The sequence below is a fragment of the Heloderma suspectum genome, chromosome 2 (genome assembly GCF_057233095.1).
Source record: "Heloderma suspectum isolate Gila_16-S chromosome 2, 16-S_ref, whole genome shotgun sequence".
NCBI lineage: Eukaryota > Metazoa > Chordata > Lepidosauria > Squamata > Helodermatidae > Heloderma > Heloderma suspectum.
Genome location: NC_139459.1, coordinates 358,311,268 through 358,329,679, shown reverse-complemented (window position 1 = coordinate 358,329,679; position 18,412 = coordinate 358,311,268). Strand labels below are relative to the sequence as shown.

General features: G+C 46.2%; 1 protein-coding gene across 1 annotated transcript; it reads left to right on the top strand.

Annotated features, from left to right (window-relative positions):
* The first annotated feature begins 600 nt into the window (after positions 1 to 600).
* On the top strand, positions 601 to 8,206 carry LOC146355564 (natural cytotoxicity triggering receptor 3-like). The gene is made up of 4 exons (XM_084829941.1): positions 601 to 618; positions 781 to 1,078; positions 4,623 to 4,750; positions 7,660 to 8,206. The coding sequence occupies exons 1-4, from the start codon at positions 601 to 603 to the stop codon at positions 7,792 to 7,794; spliced, it is 579 nt and encodes a 192-aa protein (XP_084686067.1). The 3' UTR covers positions 7,795 to 8,206.
* The last annotated feature ends 10,206 nt before the right edge of the window (positions 8,207 to 18,412 follow it).

Sequence of the window (18,412 nt, the reverse complement as noted above, 5' to 3'; positions counted from 1 at the left end):
CCCTGTGACTTTTATTTTTATGGATTTTACAAAATGCTTAATTTTGTCTTCCTTACAGAGTTGTTGTAAAAGGAACCTTTTGCTTCAGATCTGAAATGTTGCAGCCTTTGTTTTTCTGCTTTTTACAAAATGCTTACTTTTTTTCCCCAATGAGAAAATAAAAGGGTGTTTTCCCAACAGGGAAAATAAATGTCTGCTACACTTTGAATAATATAATATAACCTTGGTGATCTGCAGGGTAGCTTCTACATCTCAATGTGAGGATTAATGAGACAAAGCTACTTTACAGGAGTGAACATAAGTTTTTTGGGGGTGGGGAGCTCTAGCAGCATTTTAAATGCGTCTAGAGTGTATGGCTGATGTAAAACTTTCAGACAACAAAGGGGGAACGTAGTGGTTGGATCCTGACTGTTCTGTGTAGTCCCTTGCTTGATCTGCGGCTTCTACATCTCAAAATGGGAATTAATGGTACAAAGTCACTTTACAGGGGCGAGCATAGTTTTTGGGAAACCCTAGCAGCATTTTAAATGCATATAGGGTGAAGGACCAGATTGCAGGTAAGCTTGTAGTAAGTTTTAAACATAAAAACAAGTGATCTGCATGAAGAAAGAAAAAAAGGTGGGAGGCTGCTAGACAGCTTAATATAAAATGCTTTTTTAACTGGGAAACCTCTTTTTCTGTCTCCATAAGGCTTGCGCCCTAGTAGCTCTGTGAAAACTGCAATTATAACTTTTGTGGCAGTACATCTATATAGATGTAAACTTCCTTTCTTCCATGTAGGAAGGCAGCTCCATCACCTTGCGCTGCTCCTACAACTCCACCTCAAAGCCCAGGGTCGGCAGCTACCGGTGGGAGAAGGATCGAAGGCTGGAGGTCAGAAACACCACCCCGGAATTCACCGGGAGACTGACCCTGACCAACGACCAGGGCTTCATCTTGGAAAGAAGAGCCGATATAGAGCTCCGGGATCTGAGACATTACGACTCGGGGATGTATCGATGTGTGGTGAACATCCCCGGCCTACAGGAAACTGCAGGGAACGGGACTGAGCTAAGAGTGATTAAATCACCAGCGGCAGGTAAGTTGATGGGGAGGGGCAGGGCGCGCGGCTTCCTGGCTCTGAGCTCAGAGCCAGGAAACTGACCAACCCTATGTCTAGGGGACCTAGGATTGCTCCCTCCCCATGGTGGCTAAAGGGTAACAAAGGTAATAAATTGGATGCCAGGTGAGCTTCCCTGGTGAAGGGATCCCATAAATGGGGTGCGCCAAACAAAACAGCTCTCTCCTCTGTTGCAACCTGCTCAATCTCAGATGGTGGAGGCACTCTAGAAAAGCCTCAGAAAAGGATCTTAATGGCCTGGAAGGCTGATATGGGAAAAGGTCGTCTGTGAACGGCTTTGAAGGTTAAAACCAGCACCCTGAATTGAGCTCAGAATCAAACTGGGAACTGGTGTAGGTCTCCCAGACCTGGTGAGATACATTCCCAGTGTGTCATCCCAGTGAAAATACGGGCTGTATTTTGAGCAAAGTAAAACTTCCAAAAAGTCTTCTAGGGCAGCCCTATGGCCAGTGCACTGTAGTAGATGAAGGGCACAATCCAATGCCTGCTAGACAGAGGCTGGATGGCCATGGGATTTTTCAGTGTATGGGAAACAATCTTGGAGCCAGGACCCCAAGATCAGTTCGCAGAAAACTGCCTCCTTGCCCTCGCCTCCACCACCTCATAAGAGGCATAGTTCATCCCTGGCTCTGCACTCAGAAGAGCAGCGTGGAGCAGGGCAAAAGGGAATGTTCCTGGGGGTGGGGCGGGGACAGTAGAAGCATTGTTATGACACTTCCTATGCGCTGTCCAGCCTCCCCCCTCCCCTGCTCCGACCCACCCCAGCTAGACAGCCGATATCGATAGGTCAGCCGGAGTGCGGAGGAGAAGATCCCCTCTGCACTCTGCCCGCCCTGCGTTGGATAGTCGGTCGCCTCAGGGAACAGGACTGAGCTGAGAGTAGTTAAACCACCAGCCCTTGATAAGCTGATCAGGTTCTGTGGGAGTGAAAATATTTGGGGGATCTCTACACCTCAAGTTTATTGCGCATTCATGGTTGCTCACTCACTGAATTGTGTGGGCCCATTACATGACGTCATCATTGTCCAGTCATTATTTCACTATTTCCTACCACCTATCCTGTGTTTTCCTCAAATGGAAAAAATGGGGTATTTTTCCAGATATGTGCAAATGGAGCGCCATGTCCTCCCCGTGTATTTCTCCCCTAGCGCGAATGAAGCGCTGAGTGTGGTTGCTGGGGGCATTGTCATGATGTCGAAGGTGGAGACGAAGGTCTGGTGGGCGTTCAGCCTTCCAGCTCCTGAGCCATTTTGGCTCCTCGCCATTTTCAGTCTGCCTGTTTAAAACAGAGCGGCAGAGCGGCAGCGGGGGCGGGGGCGGGGGGCACAGAGCGGCTGAGCAGCAGAGCGGCTGAGCAGCAGGGACTGGCCCAAAGCATGGAAGAGGGAGGTGGGCCTGGGGAGATTGGTGTGGGGGCTGTCTGTGTGTCAGTCCCCATCCACCAGTAATGTGCAAGGGGAGGGAAAGGGGCAGGAACCCAGCAGCAAGTATTGCTGAACCTGGAGCGTGTGTAATGCCTCTTCAGGGAAACATAACGCTATGGGAACGGCCATCTACAGAGAAGGAAGCGCGTGTAGAGGGAATCAGTTGTGATCCTGCATTTAAAATGGAAGCGGAAAGCCCCATTTTAAATGCAGGATTTTAGGCTGGTGTAGAAATCCCCTTGGTCAGGGTGAAGGAATGAGCTGAGATGGAAACATTGGAAAAAGAGTGGGTGATATCCGCCTTCTCCAGCCTTGGCCCCTCCTGATGGGTTGGACTACAATCAACGCTTGCCCAAGACAATTTGCTGACTGAGGCAAAGCACAAAATGGCAGCCCCTCCATCTCACATATAGAAGCTGACTGCACTGGCAGCTGAATCTGGCAGCTCAAAGGCAGCAACTGCCATCACACCTGAATGCAGCAGGCTAGTTCAGGGGCGGGCAGGACATACTGACTTAGTTTGGACAATATGGTGCAGCTTGTCATGGGGCACCACTTTAGATATCCAACCCCTGCTTGGGGGGTGTTGTGTTGTGCAAACCCAGCGAGCATGGGCTATGCGAGAGTTAAACAACCCTCACATCACCCTAAAACAGACCATGGGTTATGTGAGGCTTATTTAAATAACTCATGGTGGGCTGTCGTGCTGTGCAAACTGTTCCACCGTTCTCCAAGACAGGGGAAAGGCTGGGAGGAGGAATGGCACGCGGCTGCCACTGCCACCCTCCAACATCTGCTGCCTGAGACGCTTGCTTCACTCTGCTCAGTTGTAGGGCTGGCCATGACTACAGTTCGCCTCATCCCTAGCCAGCATGGCCATTGGTAGTGGGAGCTGTGGTCCAACACATCAGGAGGCACCTTGTTGGGGAAGGCTGAGCTAGAGCATGAACATGAGATGCTGGATGCCACACGTCTGGGTTTTCTGTGTGGACAGTAAGCTCTTTGTTTTCGAAACTGGGACGAGTTTACTGTGTTCAAATCAGTTGCTTTCACCTAATAAACTACTACAGTAACCAGTTGGTTTCCTTGCTTTTCTGGAGAGTGCAAGAAAATCTGAATGTTGTGAGAGTGCTAACACACAGAGCCTTACAAGAAAGGGTCTTCTTCTCAGTTGATGTCCCCTGAGGACTGTCTTGACAATCTCTTCTGGACAGTAAGCTGGGGATGAGGACTGTATATGTTTTTATAGGTCAGAGAATGGGGAGGTGCCTCTGTTTGTGCAGAGCTAAGCAAGTCTAGGTCTAAGAATTATTATTGTAATTCTGTAATTTTTGTTATAGGATATTATTGTCATCTATAATTTTTGTAATTTGTAACTGTAATTTTGTAATTATATTAATTATTGCATTTTTATATATTTATGTATTTGTATTCATTTTGTCACTGCCTCGCGTGCACTTGATCCAGAATGGCGGCTTATAAATATTTAAATAAAATAAATAATAAAAACAAATAATCAGCTAAGGACTGGCTCATTCCCAGTCAGGAGGTTCCCTCCTATTCATAGGCTGAATACCTATGATGTTGCAGAATGTCCACAAACATTCCAGCTTTGAAAAGGAAGGGCCAGTCCCAGACGGTAATGTCAGTGTCACTATTATGTGGGAAATGGACGTTTGGTTGTTTTGGCTGACAGGAAAATCTTCATACAAGGCGCCAGGACAGGAGGGGCTTTATTTTATTTTATTTTATTATGTAAGTATGTATTACATTTCTATACTACCCACTAGCTGAAGCTCTCTGTATGTCATTGGTAGCACTGAGAGCAATGAGACTGGGAGACTGCACTGGTGTACAAAGAGACACAGAGGATCTGAACTTAATACTGCATTTGTTTATTTTAAAAACTTAGCTGGAACTGTAGGCCTCAAGTTGAATTTTGTCTAAAATTTGCTCGAATGTTTTGTCATATTGGGGCACTGTGTGTGTTTGGAACATACAATCTTGGGCAGGGGGCGGGGTTCGAATGGTGAGTCTGTGATGACTTCAGTTTTACACCCCATTCATTCTCCTTGCAGCTCCCAAGGAAAGTGGAAATAAGAGACATCATGATTCCAATTCCATACTGCTTGCGGCAGGGCTGGGATCTGCCCTGGTGGCTTCAGTAACTGCTCCCCTGGTATTCCTTACTGTAGGAAAAGACGAGGTAAGAATGGAAACAGAAGCCGTATGGGTTGAATATGCCCCCTACAAAACAATTGTATTTGACTCCCTGGTGGCTCGACCGTATTTTAACTGAGATGTAGTAAAATGTTTGTCCAGAGTCCTGCTTACAAGGAAAAGAAGCAAAAAAAAGTTTTCAAGGTAGGGGTGTGTGTGTGTGTGTGTGTGTGAGAGAGAGAGAGAGAGAGAGAGAGAGAGAGAAGAAGATCATCCATACTTGAAACTCACACAGGGCTGGTATCAGCAGTAGGCATAGTTGGGCACTTGCTGAAGCCCTCACCCCCACCCCCCACACTGCTGCCAATCTCTGGAACTTCCTGGCCCTGCTACTGCTCCTCCTTGCTGTCTCACTGCCTGTTCACTTGCCCTCTCAGAGCATGTTTATTATTATTTATTATTACATTTATATCCCACTTTTCCTCCAAGGAGCCCAAAGCGGAGTACATGATCCTCCCCCTCTCCATTTTATCCTCACAACACCCACTAAAATTCATGGCAAAGCAGGGAATAAAACCTGGGTCTCCCGAGTCCCAGTCCAGCACTCTAACCACTACACCACACTGGCTGTCAATGGGAAGCATTAGAAGCATTAGGGACTGAGCCTGCTTTTAGCTGCATGGCTCCACCCATGCATGGATAGGCCACTGAGTGTTCCATTTTTTGGTCACACTAGAGCAGCGATGCAGAGATCCCAATCTGGCCGCCCAGGGCTCCCCAGAAGGCCACACCTCTTCCTCTGGCCCCACCAGTTCCCCAGACCACTTATTGTTTGGTGGTTTCCCAGCTTTTGTACCATTTTTCCCCATTCTAAAAGGTTGCAATGTCTCTCCTGAGGCTTAGTTACTGGCAGTAACAGCTTCAAGCTACAGTGTGTTGGACTTTTTTGCCCCACCCCTTTCGCCTTTGGCCCCTCTCACCACTGGAATGTGGCCCCTGAGAGCTTCTCTGAAGTGGAATTCGGCCCTCAGGCTGAAGGTGGTTCTGCACCCCTGCACTACAATGTGAAAAGAGATGGAACCTGGCTATATAAAAAGGGTGCATTGGAAGGTATATTCAGATGGCATTCTACTGACTACTAAACTGAATTCACAGGTTGCTGCCTAGCAAAAGGGTCCAGAGCTAAATGCCTCAACCAGGTAAGGCCTGAGCTTAGTACATAGTGAGGCTTGAAAGCGCAGGGCTCAGAAACCCAGGGCCAAACTGGATATGATGGGGGCAGCTACATTTGTTGTTCAGATGTTGGCCCCCTTCACATATAAAATGGAGGAGGTTCAGGTCTGCTTTTAACATTAGAAAAGGTACGTGAATGAGTCAAGATTAACCTTTCACCATCTTACCTCACCAAATGTTGTTGCAGTTGCATTCCTCTTTCATCCCACCTCACTTCTGGTACTGGAGCTGGGCTGGAAGAAAATGCTTGAAGCAATGACATGGGAGGAGATAAGCAGGCATGTGAGGGGGTAGGCTCAAGCATCAGTGCAAACTTGTAACATGGCCCTGTCCCACAATCCCACCCATGCAATCGAATGAGTCATGAAAGAAAGAAAAATAATAATTCTGAAATTACATTTTCTATGTTTCTGAAATTACACTATGGCCGACACTGGGGGTTTTCTATCTTGCCTCCAACCCACCCACCCTGCTTTTTGCTATTTTTGTGTAATATAATATCCAGTCTAAAGAAGAGTCCTAGAAAGCTTGCTAACTATTTTGTAACTTTTTGATTGGCAGCAGCACCAGCTCCCACTGTCCCTGGGATCAATGCCCCTGATTACTATAATGCTTTACCCTTCCCTCCCGCCTATGCACAAGGAACTCTTTGACTGGTTGTTCTTGAGAGAGCTTTTTACATAAGGATGGACAGATCTCTCTGTCTCTGAAACTACAAATCCTAGTTTAACTGCACAACTATACTGTCTCTGTAAATGGGTTTTCAAGGTCTGTTTAAAAGCTGATGTTTATGGGGCCAACCATGTATTCCTTGGAGGGAGTCCCACAAATATGGCACCACCACCAAGGAGATACTGTCTCTAGTGCTCACCAATCTAATTGATCTTGGCAATGGCTCCACCGAGAGGGCCTCTGAAGCAGATCTTAAGGCCAGGGCAGATTGATGCAGATGGTCCTTCGAATAAACTGGCTCCAAACTGTTTAGGGTTTTAAAGATCAACACAAAATTTTAAAAATGTTGAAAACATGCCTTATCTCAGTAATTCACTTGCCTCATCTCAGTGATCTTTACAACAGAACTTTAAGCAAGGCTAGTATAATTATCCTTTAGGGCTGTCGTATGTCCTACTTTATAGAGAACAGTTCTCTATTTGAAGGGCTTTCAGAGGATAATTTTCTATTTGAAGGTGTCCTCTATTTGAACAGCTGTCAGAGGGGAGTCCTCTTGAAGGTTTCTTCACTTTGAAAGGTTGTCCAGTCCAAATTCCATGTAAAGATAAAGAACCCTAAGAAGGGAGAGCAGGTCAGCGGCCTTGAAGTTGCTCATCCATAGTTAGCAGCACCTGGACAGTAGACTGAGCGGGTACACATGTCACCTCGTCACAGTCTTCCCCCTCTGGTGAGAGGCTTGTATTTCTATTGAAATTATAGTAATTATTTCTAAATTTGCATCTACACATCTAAATTAGCATATATAAATTTCATGCAAATCGGGATCCTCTCTCTTGTTTCTGGTGATATGTTTCCTCTTTTTTTTGGCAACATGTGAGTAGCCATCCTAACCGCAAGCGGTGGTGGTGGAAAAGTTGACCCGTGACAGAATATTAGCTTGCTTGAGTCCTAGTGAGTTTGTGGCTGATGTCTCTACTGCACTGGCTCTTAGGGAACAACTGGGGATGCTTGCCCCCGAAGCCTTGTTGATTCCCTGTTGTTTTTCTGTAGGACCCCAGAGCAGAAGCAGAACCAAAGACAGTGGCAGAACTGAATTATATGGAGCTCATTATCAAGAAGGGGGGACAAAGCAAGCCTCGAAGAGAAAAGGTCACCTATGCTTCCATTGGCAAAAATGGTATATAGTCTTGGAGTAAGGGTAGACATCATCCCGTACCCACAGAGCCCTCTACACTCATTCTAGCTAGCAGGACTTTGAGGTATGATGGCCTGGGGCCCATGGGAGGAAAGAGGATGAAAAAACAGCATCTCCCCACCCCCCTTTTGGGGGCTTTAAGAAAAAATGGGGAAAATTGGGACATTTGGGAAAACAATTTCGAGTAAGATTTCTTTCCAAATGAATAGTTTTTAAAATGTTACATTTAAATACAATTCCTCCAGGTGATTTTTTCAGTGCTTTAAAATGGTGGTTAAGAGTAAGAGCATGCTTTACCAGTAAAACCAATGTGTGTTTATCTCTGTAAAGCAAATGTAACCAATTGGGATGCATAGAATTCTGGATCTGATAATATAAAAAGCTTTGCTTTTTCTTCTTCTTTATTGTTGTTGTTGTTCAGTCATTCAGTCATGTCCGACTCTTCGTGACCCCATGGACCATAGCACGCCAGGCCTTCCTGTCCTGCGCTCTCTCCCGAAGCGTGCTCAACTCCACATTCATTGCATCAGTGATTCTATCTATCCATCTCATCCTCTGCTGTCCCCTTCTCCTTTTGCCTTCAGTCTTTCCCAGCATCAGGGTCTTTTCCAGAGAGTTTTCTCTTCGCATTAGGTGGCCAAAATATTTGAGCTTCAGCTTCAGTATCTGTCCTTCCAGTGAGCACTCAGGGTTGATTTCCTTTAGGATGGACTGATTTGACCTCCTTGCAGTCCAGGGGACTCGTAAGATTCTTCTCCAGCACCACAGTTCGAAAGCATCAATTCTTCGGCGCTCAGCCTTCCTTATAGTCCAGCTCTCACAGCCATACATTACTACTGGGAAAACCATAGCTTTGATTAGACGGACCTTTGTCGGCAAGGTGATGTCTCTGCTTCTTACTATGCTGTCTAGGTTTGCCATTGCTTTCCTCCCAAGGAGCAAGCGTCTTTTAATTTCATGGCTACAGTCACCGTCTGCGGTGATCTTGGAGCCCAAGAAAATAAAATCTGTCACTGCTTCCATTTCTTCCCCTTCTATATGCCAGGAAATGATGGGGCCAGATGCCATGATCTTCGTTTTTTTAATGTTGAGTTTCAAACCAGCTTTTGCACTCTCCTCTTCCACCCTCAACAAGAGGCTCTTTAGATCCTCTTCGCTTTCTGCCATTAGGGTGGTATCATCTGCGTATCTGAGGTTGTTGATAATTGTTCCGGCAATCTTAATTCCAACCTGTGATTCATCCAGCCTGGCGTTTCTCATGATGTACTCTGCATATAAATTAAATAAGCAGGGCGACAATGACTTCACTCTCTAGGATGTCCGGCTCAAGTTCAGTGACCGCACTCTCATGGCTATCAGGGACATTAAGATCTTTCCTGTATAGTTCTTCTGTGTATTCTTGCCACCTCTTCTTAATCTCATCTGCTTCTGTTAGGTCCCTGCCTTCTTTGTCCTTTATCATGCCCGTCTTTGCACAAAACGTTCCCTTGAGATCTCCAATTTTCTTGAAGAGATCTCTAGTCTTTCCCATTCTGTTGTTTTCCTCGATTTCTTTGCATTGTTCATTTAAGAAGGCCTTCTTGTCTCTCCTTGCTATTCTCTGGAACTCTGCATTCAGTTGCATATATCTTCCCCTGTCTCCCTTGCTTTTCGCTTCCCTTCTTTCCTCAGCGACTTGTAAAGCCTCCTCAGACAGCCACTTTGCTTTCTTGCATGTCTTTTTCTTTGGGATGGATTGAGTTGCTGCCTCCTGAACAATGTTACGCACCTCCGTCCATAGTTCCTGAGGCACTCTGTCTATCAGGTTTAATCCCTGAAATCTATTCCTTATCTCCACTGTATATTCATAAGGGATATGATTTAGGTCATACCTGAATGGTTTAGTGGTTTTCCCTACGTTCTTCAATTTAAGCTGAAATTTTGCGATAAGAAGCTCATGATCTGAGCCACAGTCAGCTCCAGGTCTTGTTTTGACTGACTGTATAGAGCTTCTCCATCTTTGGCTGCAAAGGACATAATCAATCTGATTTTGATATTGACCATCTGGTGATGTCCATGTGTAGAGTCGCCTCTTGTGCTGTTAGAAAAGAGTGTTTGCTATGATCAGCGTGTTCTCTTGGCAAAACTCTATTAGCCTTTGTCCTGCTTCATTTTGTACACCAAGGCCATGCTTGCCTGTTGTCCCGGTGATTTCTTGACTTCCTACTTTGGCATTCCAATCCCCTATGATGAAAAGGACATTTTTTTTGGTGTTAGTTCTAGAAGGTGTTGTAGGTCTTCATAGAACCGATCAACCGCAGCTTCTTCGGCCTCAGTGGTTGGGGCATAGACTTGAATTACTGTGATGTTGAATGGTTTGCCTTGGATTCGTACTGAGATCTTTCTATCGTTTTTGAGATTGTACCCCAGTACTGCTTTTCCCACCCTTTTGTTGACTATGAGTGCTACTCCATTTCTTCTAAGGGATTCTTGCCCACAGTAGTAGATATGATGGTCACCTGAATTAAATTCGCCCATGCTTATCCATTTGAGTTCGCTGATTCCCAAGATGTCGATGTTCAGTCTTGCCATCTCATGTTTGACCACCTCCAGCTTACCTTGATTCATTGATCTGACATTCCAGGTTCCTAAACAATATTGTTCTTTACAGCATCGGATTTTCTTTTCACCACCAGACACATCCACAGCTGAGTGTCCTTTCGGCTTTGGCCCAGCCACTTCACTCTTTCTGGCACTACTTGGAAATACCCTCTGCTCTTCCCCAGTAGTATATTGGACACCTTCCGACCTGAGGGGCTCATCTTCCAGCGTCATCTCTTTTAGCCTTGTGATACGTTCCATGGGGTTTTCTTGGCAAGAATACTGGTGTGGGTTGCCATTTCCTCCTCCAGTGGACCACATTTTGTCAGACCTCTCTGCCATGACCTGTCCGTCTTGGGTGGCCCTGCACGGCATAGCTTATGGCTTCACTGAGTTACGCAAGCCCCTTCGCCACAACAAGGCAGTGATCCATGAAGGGGTTCTTCTTTATACCTATATAAAGGTATAAAGGTATAAAGGGCCTTTATACATTTTCTTCTTCTTCTTTATACCTATATATGAATATGAGTACTTATTAAAGGCCCTGTTGCTATTACTACTATGTCTTTGGTATCTATCCTGTTGCATGGTTGGTCTTTCATACTGTATCCTCTTAATTATCTTGTTGCTTTTGTCCAGAAATATGGCTTTTTCCTACAATTATTTTAATCATATGTTTGAGCCTATTGTTGCCAGAGATGTGGGATGAGAGGCAGACCAAACTTGAGAATTCCTTCTATGGACAACATAAAGAGTTTGCATAGAGGATAGTCCTTCTTTGGGGAACAGCCATAGCTCAGTGGTAGAGCGCCTGCTTTGCCTGCAGAAGGTTCAATCCCTGGTTCATCTCAAGGTTGGGATGAGAAAGACCCCCATCAGAAACTCGAGAGCCGCTGCCATTCAGTGTCAACAATACTGAGAAAGACGGTCTGATTCTGTGCAAGGCAACTTCCTGTATTTCACAACAGAATAGTTCTGGCCACTTCTGGTCAGAGCACCCCCTCCAAGAACCCTTCCCCCCCCCCACCGGCTGTTTCTGCAAGGGTCAATCAAAAGAGACAAAAGCAACTATCTTGAGATTTTGAGACTCTGTTGCAGATGATTTGAGCTACGCTCTGGACTAGCAGTGATCAGAACAGGGTTCAAGAAAAGGCATTATCTAAATCAGGGGTAGGGAATAGTGTGGCCTTCCAGATGTGGGATTCCAACTCCCATCAGCCCCAGCCTGCATGGCCATTGGTCGGGGATGATGGGAGTTGTGGTCCAATAACATCTGGAGGGCCATAGGTTCCCCATGCCTGACCTAACGAATCTCCTCCACAGATATCAGCCTGCCCAGGTTTTAAGATCTTCACCTCAGGCCCTGCTCTCTGGTCTCCGATTGAATCAGACTTGCCTGGTGAATACTAAAGCCAGGTCTTTTCTGCAGTGGCATCCCTCAATTATGGAATTCCCAGCAAGCCCCCTCTCTTTGGACTTTAAAGCACAAACTGCTTTTATTCAGGAAGGCCTTTTATCATTAGTTTTTCCTATTCATTTTTAGTCTGGATATGTTGGCATGAGTTTAAGAGGACTTTTTTTTGGCTGTGGTGTTTTTTATTATTTTGTTAGTTTTACTGTTATTTTGTTATCTGATATTTTTTATTGTTCTTACATTTCTGTAAGCCAACTTGTAAGGAGTTATCCTAATTTAGGTTGGTTATAATATAAATATATAAACATAATAATACAGTTGTTGTCAACCTTTGTTTTTAAATCTTCTGCCACCTCAGACTGCATGTTTCTGAACATGAGTAGGCTGTGTTTCCCCCAGTGAAGGAACAAAAAATTTTTTTTGGGGGGGAACCAAGTATTCAGTGCCTCTGGGGATGTACAGACTGCTTTCCCCCTCTGACAGAAAGCTGTCTCTCTTCTTCTTGTAAGCAACTTTTATTTAAAATGTTCAATGCAATGATAGACTCCCCTTCAGAATGCAGAATGTTCCCTTTTGAAATTACTGCAAAACATGCTTTTTACAGAAATTAGGTAAATAATGAAATCATCAAACTTACTTTTCGTCCCAGGCATTCGGTTGCCCTGTTCTGTTTATCTGTCCAGGAGGAGGAAATTCTGGCTGGACCAATACAATTCTGGCTGATGATGAACAACTCTATCATTTGAGCAGCAAAGCCACAACTAATAACTCTTACATGTTTCCTGCATCCATCGTCAGACATATGTCTTGTTCATCTGTAAAGATGGAGCCAACACTGAGGGCCAAACATGTTAAATATCTAGCTTCAATCACATCAGATGCTGTTAAACAACAACAACACCAACAGGTGTGCCCCCCTGATTTTCATTTGGACATTGGGGAGGGATGTGTAATTCTTTCCCTGCTATGTATGGCCCTGAAAATCATCCCCCCCAACTGCTATTAGGCCTGGGAGCAGAGGCAGTCCAAGACATTTTGCTGCCTGAGGCAAAGATGGTACCCTCCTCCATTCCATGTGCAAACGTCAGCGTGACTGGCAATTTAATCTCACTTCAGTACTGACAATGGGATAGCAATCTTCACTGCACGTTAGGCGAGCAGGGGAGCTTAGGGGGTGCAGGGAAGGCTGCATTACACACACAGCTCTGTCCTCCAACACCTTGCCACCGCTTGCCACCCTTCAGCATCTGTTGCCTGAGGTGGCTGCCTTACTCTGCCTAATTAGGGATGGACAGACTCACTTCCGTCTGTGCTGCCGGGTGCTTGCTGAGCCGCCGCTGGCTGGCTGCCCGCCCTTGTTCAGCACCCTGGATGAACTGCCGTGGGCTGCCTGACCCCTCAGCGAGCTACCATTTTGCGTAAAAATGACGGCTTGGGTTTTTCCATAAATGTAATGTTGTGTAAATGGAGGCCATAAAGGGTCCATTTATGCAACATTACAGGTGTAAAGGGGCCATTTACGCCTGTAATGTTGCATAAATGGCCCCTTTACAGACGCCATTTACTTAACATTGCCTTTATGGAAAAACCCAAGATACCATTTTTTTCTCAAAATGGCAGTTTGCTGAGGGGTTGAGTGGCTGCCGGGTGTTTGTGGACCATGCAGCGGCTCGGTGAGTGGAGTCTGGTAAGTACAGCAGCTCAGTGAGCAGGGTCTCGGAGGCCAAGTGGGGGGAGGACTCCACCCCCCTGTCGGACTCCTGTGACATGCCTATGCCTAATGGTAGGGCTGGTCCTGCCTGGGAGAGCAGCCTCTGTGAACAGGGAGCCTTCAGAGCCACTAGAGTGCACTGCTCCCCTTCTTAGCAATTCCGTCCCTTCCCTTTTTAAGATGGTGACCCAGAAATAACAGCAATTTTAACCTTTCATCAGTAGGTGGCAGCTTTGCCTTGTTGTCATAAAGCCATTCATTAGGGGGTGGATGAATCTGTCACGTCTGATTCGGCTCACTTTCTCTTTATGCTTGTTCTGTCCCGTTTCCACATAAGTTTGTGAATTTTTTGAAAAGCCAATACAACGGCTCAACACAACCCTCGAAAAATGTTTATATGAAACAACATTTACAGCGACGTTAATACCACTCTTCCAGCCTTTCCAGAAACATGGAATCCACAGACGTCAGTCAGTTGTGTGGAGACTTCCAAACATCTTTCACCCATTATAGGGAAAGTGCATTTTTACAACTCTGATATGTGATTCTCTGTATGCCCTTCACCCCACTGATATCATTATTGCTTTGCAGGCCTGAACTAGGCATCCAGTGGCAGACACAGATCTGGATAGCTCAACCTCCACTTCACCCCTGCAAAGTTGTGTGCGATTTGCAGGGGGAAAGTGGTTGGCAGGGGTACTTTTAACTCTGCCTTCACTGGCTGCTTGTCTTCTAGCTGGGGTACCCCGAGGTTTTTTGGGAGGTAACTGCAGTGAAAAAGATGGAGATGATTGCAGGGGAAAAGTTGTGGGCAGGGGTTGGATGAAGCACCACCCACCACTTCCCCCCCTGCAAACAATGCCCCCCCACACACACACACTTTGCTGTGGAGAAATGACAGCTGGGGTTTCCAGATCCTGTGTTTGTTTCCAAAAGTCTAGTTCAGACCAGTGGTGTAGTGGTAAATTTGGGAGTGCAGGCACTCACAACGACAGTCCACAGCCACGAACTCAAGGCAAGTCCAAAAATGCAGGCAGCTGTGTTAATCCATACATGTCAAGAAAGCAGTTATACTTTTCCTCTCTACTAGGACCAGGTCTTTTGTAAAGCTTAATTACTACTCCAAGGTACTTTGCATTCCAAAAGGGATAGTTCATAACAATACATTGTTGCTGGGAAAACCCATTCCCCCCCAGCTCCTGCAGGATTGCAGCTAAGCTCAGAGGGACCAGGGAAGCCTGAACTGGGTGGCAGATGATGTCATGGTCCTGCTAATCAAAATGTCCCGGTGCTTTGATCCCTTCAGCCCTGGCTACACTACAACACTGGTTCAGACTATAGACTGTGGTTGCCTTGGACAACTATTGGTTACTGCCTGTGACATCGCTGGTGACGAGCAATAATCTCTCCACCGTCCCCATGCCCTCACCATTTTGAGAGTCATGTTAAATTTCATTTAATTAATTTTTTAAATCCCCAGAGGCTGTGCACTCCCTGTTTGTATCAGTCCAGTAGGAGCTTTCATGGAGGATTTTAATTTGTGTTTGTGTGTAGGGGAGAGGGATGTGCTGTACAGCAAGAAGGCTACCTCTTCCCCCTCAATATTGCCCCATCACACTGTGAATCGTCTTTTTCTTTTACAATTTACAAATGAACCTCTTGGCTGTGGGCTTCCCTTTTTCCATGCTGACGTACTCACATGTCCTTTAAGTAGAAGAAATAACATGGCAAGTGGGCCATTCCCCTTGCCACACAGTTAGAGAAGAGGTGTAGCGCTTAGCAACACACATAGCTTCTTATGGGGAAAAAACATGGCCCAATCTGGGGGCTCTCAGCATTATTGGGGGTGGAAGGCCTCTTTCACACTATTAATTTTCCCAAAATCTCATATGCCTCAAAATGCTGCCCCACCCCCCACAAACAGGATAGTCTTGCAGATTTGGGCTTTTTAAACTGTTGTGCATCTGGCTTGAAACGTCCTTCCTTCGGATCACATCAGCATGATTGGATGATGCCAATTATGACTCCCCAAGATCCCAGAATGTCAGAAGACCTCAATGGGACAGAAACCTGAGCTCCAAGAAGCCACTTGGACCAAAACAACAACAACAACACCCTCTACCGCTCTGGAGGACCAAGCTGGAGGTACGCAGGCATTTTTTTTATGTTGCTCAAATATGGAGTATTTGACAGCTTGGATTAATCTGAGCATGGATTTACAAACCGGATTCCCAAAATATCACATAAGGAAAATAGATCTTCCCCGCCCCTCTCTCTCTCTCTCTCTCTCTCTCTCTCTCACACACACACACACACACACACACACGAATTTACAAAGTATTCCTCAGAGAAAATAAGGAAGAGGTATATGTCACAAGGGGGCCTTTTGACACCAAATTCAGCAAAAGCTATTTGTATTTCACTCCCCTGTGGTTCTCCTGGTGAATTTAATCCCTCCCCGCCCCTCAAAAAAGAAGCCATTTGACATCTAGTTTTATATTTTCAGCACTTCTTGTCTTCTGTAAGCTGAACCTCTCCAGAAGGTGCCCTTGTTTCTTTTTAAAGTGATAAATAATATTCTGTCTGAGACATTGAAGAGAAGGAGAAATAGTGACTTCTCTTGAATAATGGTGGATAGTCTTCTAGGCTGTGTTACCACCAGCAATTTACTCCAACCTGGCTGCACGGTGAGGTCTCTGTTTCCAGGACATCGTGGCCATTCAGCACCAGCCCCACATTTTAACATGGAAAAACCGCTTCTTCTGAGACTGGTTATAGTACGACTTTTCCAGCTTACCACGGCTGCATTACTGACCTGTTTCCACAACCGCACTGGGTTCAGTATCATAGTCCTTGCCCATGGGGCGTGTAGTCCGGCTTTTGTGGGTGTGTCGCTCTGACCTCAGTGACCCAACCCTTTCCCTCCCTGTTTTCCGGAAGTTTCATCTAGGGATGTACGAATCCTTTACCTGGATCCGGTCCAGGGCTTCGGTGGTGGGGGAGAGGCGATCTGTCCCTCCCCCTGGAATCCTCCCCAGCCGGCTCCGCTCCGCAGCAAGGCTGCAGAACTGCCGGCCAGGGCCGGCCGCAGCTGGACTTCTGCCGCTGCTGGGCTGCTGCAGCCACAAATGGCAGCTGTCGTAGTGGCCACCATTTGCATCCTTGCATTAAGCCGTGATAGGCTACGTAAGTATTTACGTAGCCTATCACGGCAAAAGGCAGGGACGCAAATGGCATAGCTTACGTAGCCTATTACAGCAATGAGCAGGGGCGCGAATGGCATAGCGGCTGCCATTTGCGCCCCAGCTCTTTGCCGTGATAGGCTACGTAAGTGTTTACGTAGCCTATCACGGCCGAATGCAGGCATGCAAATGGTGGCCGCTATGACGGCCGCCATTTGCGGCCGCAGCAGCCCAGCAGCGGCCAGAAGACGAGCCGGAACCTCCGCCGCATCCGCCGCCGGTAGGTCCACTCCGGGGGGGGGGAATTTTGTGGGAGGGGAGGCCGTTCCACCACGGACACCAGGGGGGCCAGATTCTAAAGAATTCTAAAGAATCTGGCCTCACTGGAGTCTGTGGCGGAATTCTCCAAGTCCCTAGTTTCATCACCATCTTGGAGCAGGATGCCAAGGGACCAACTTTTAAAACTTCATTGAAAATAAGCACCAGAACACAGCCCATGACCCCGGTCATGGGGTGTTTCTTTGATTGTGCTGAATGAGGCTTGCCCTCTCAATGACCACAGAAATAACAGAAAAGCCTGCCAATTGACATGGCACATATCAAAGCCCAATTCCTTTAATGCAGTTAAGCACAATTTCAAGGCTCCAGTCCATTGCCTTAGGACACAACTCCTAATAGAGATCCTGTGCGTTAAAATGGGGGCTGGTTTTGGTCTCTTTCCCACAACAAACCCATTAGTATCTCCTCAGAAGTAACTCCCATTGCAATTGAGGAGGCTTGCCTTTGAATGCCCACATCAGAACTTAGAGATTCCCCCTCAATTTGAAAGGCACACTTTTAAGCCCAATTCCTTAAGTGTGATTAAGCAATCAAGCGTGATCTTGAGTCTTCAAATAACTGCCTTAGTAAGAAAGTACTTCACAGCTTCGTTATAGATATCCTGTGGGTTAGAAGGGAGGCAGGTTTCTGTCTTTGTGTTTACTGCTGTCTTTCCCACAACAAACCCATTACTGTCTCATCAGAAGTAACTCCCATTGTGGTCAATGAGGTCCTCTGGGTTAAAATGGGGCCTGGTTTCCCTCTTTGTGTTCTCCCCTCTCCTCTTTCCCAGCACATATGTGTGTCTGCTTGGAAGTAACTCCCATTGTGCTCAGTGAGGCTTGCTCCTGAAATGCAGGTGCATCTGGACTTTCAGGGGAAAGGAGGAAGGGGGGAGAGGGGGAAAGCCTCTCTTCACAGCAAGGCCGATTCCTTTTTAAAAATCCAGTACTCCTCCATTAGCTTCTCCTTCCGTTGTCCTGGAAACACGTCGTGGAGGCGGGAACACTGATGAGGTAATCAGACCCAACCCAGACTCCACCCAGACTCCACCCAGCCATCACGAAAATAATTCAATTAAAGCTCAGTGGAAACAGCACAGAGCCCCAGGCTACAGCTATGATAAACTGGGTCTTTAAGGACTGTGGAAACAGGAAAAGGAGAAGATGTGATTGGGGAAACATCGCAACAAAGTTGCAAACAAAGTGAAGCCAATAGCGTGGAAACACATCCCTAGAGTGAGAAAACCAGAGTAAAAAGATGTGGTTTTGTGAATTTGTCATCAGAACATATTTGCTTTACACAGGCTCCAGATGCCATCATAAACACTGTTGCAGCTACGTGGATGTTTATATGAACAACCATACATGGTGAGAGATTCAGGACAAATCAAAGGAAGTACT

Excerpts from the sequence above, each read along its gene's own strand:
- LOC146355564 (XM_084829941.1), top strand. Across the intron at positions 1,079-4,622 it reads GATTAAATCACCAGCGGCAG|CTCCCAAGGAAAGTGGAAAT; the intron begins GTAAGTTGATGG and ends TTCTCCTTGCAG. Across the intron at positions 4,751-7,659 it reads TTACTGTAGGAAAAGACGAG|GACCCCAGAGCAGAAGCAGA; the intron begins GTAAGAATGGAA and ends GTTTTTCTGTAG.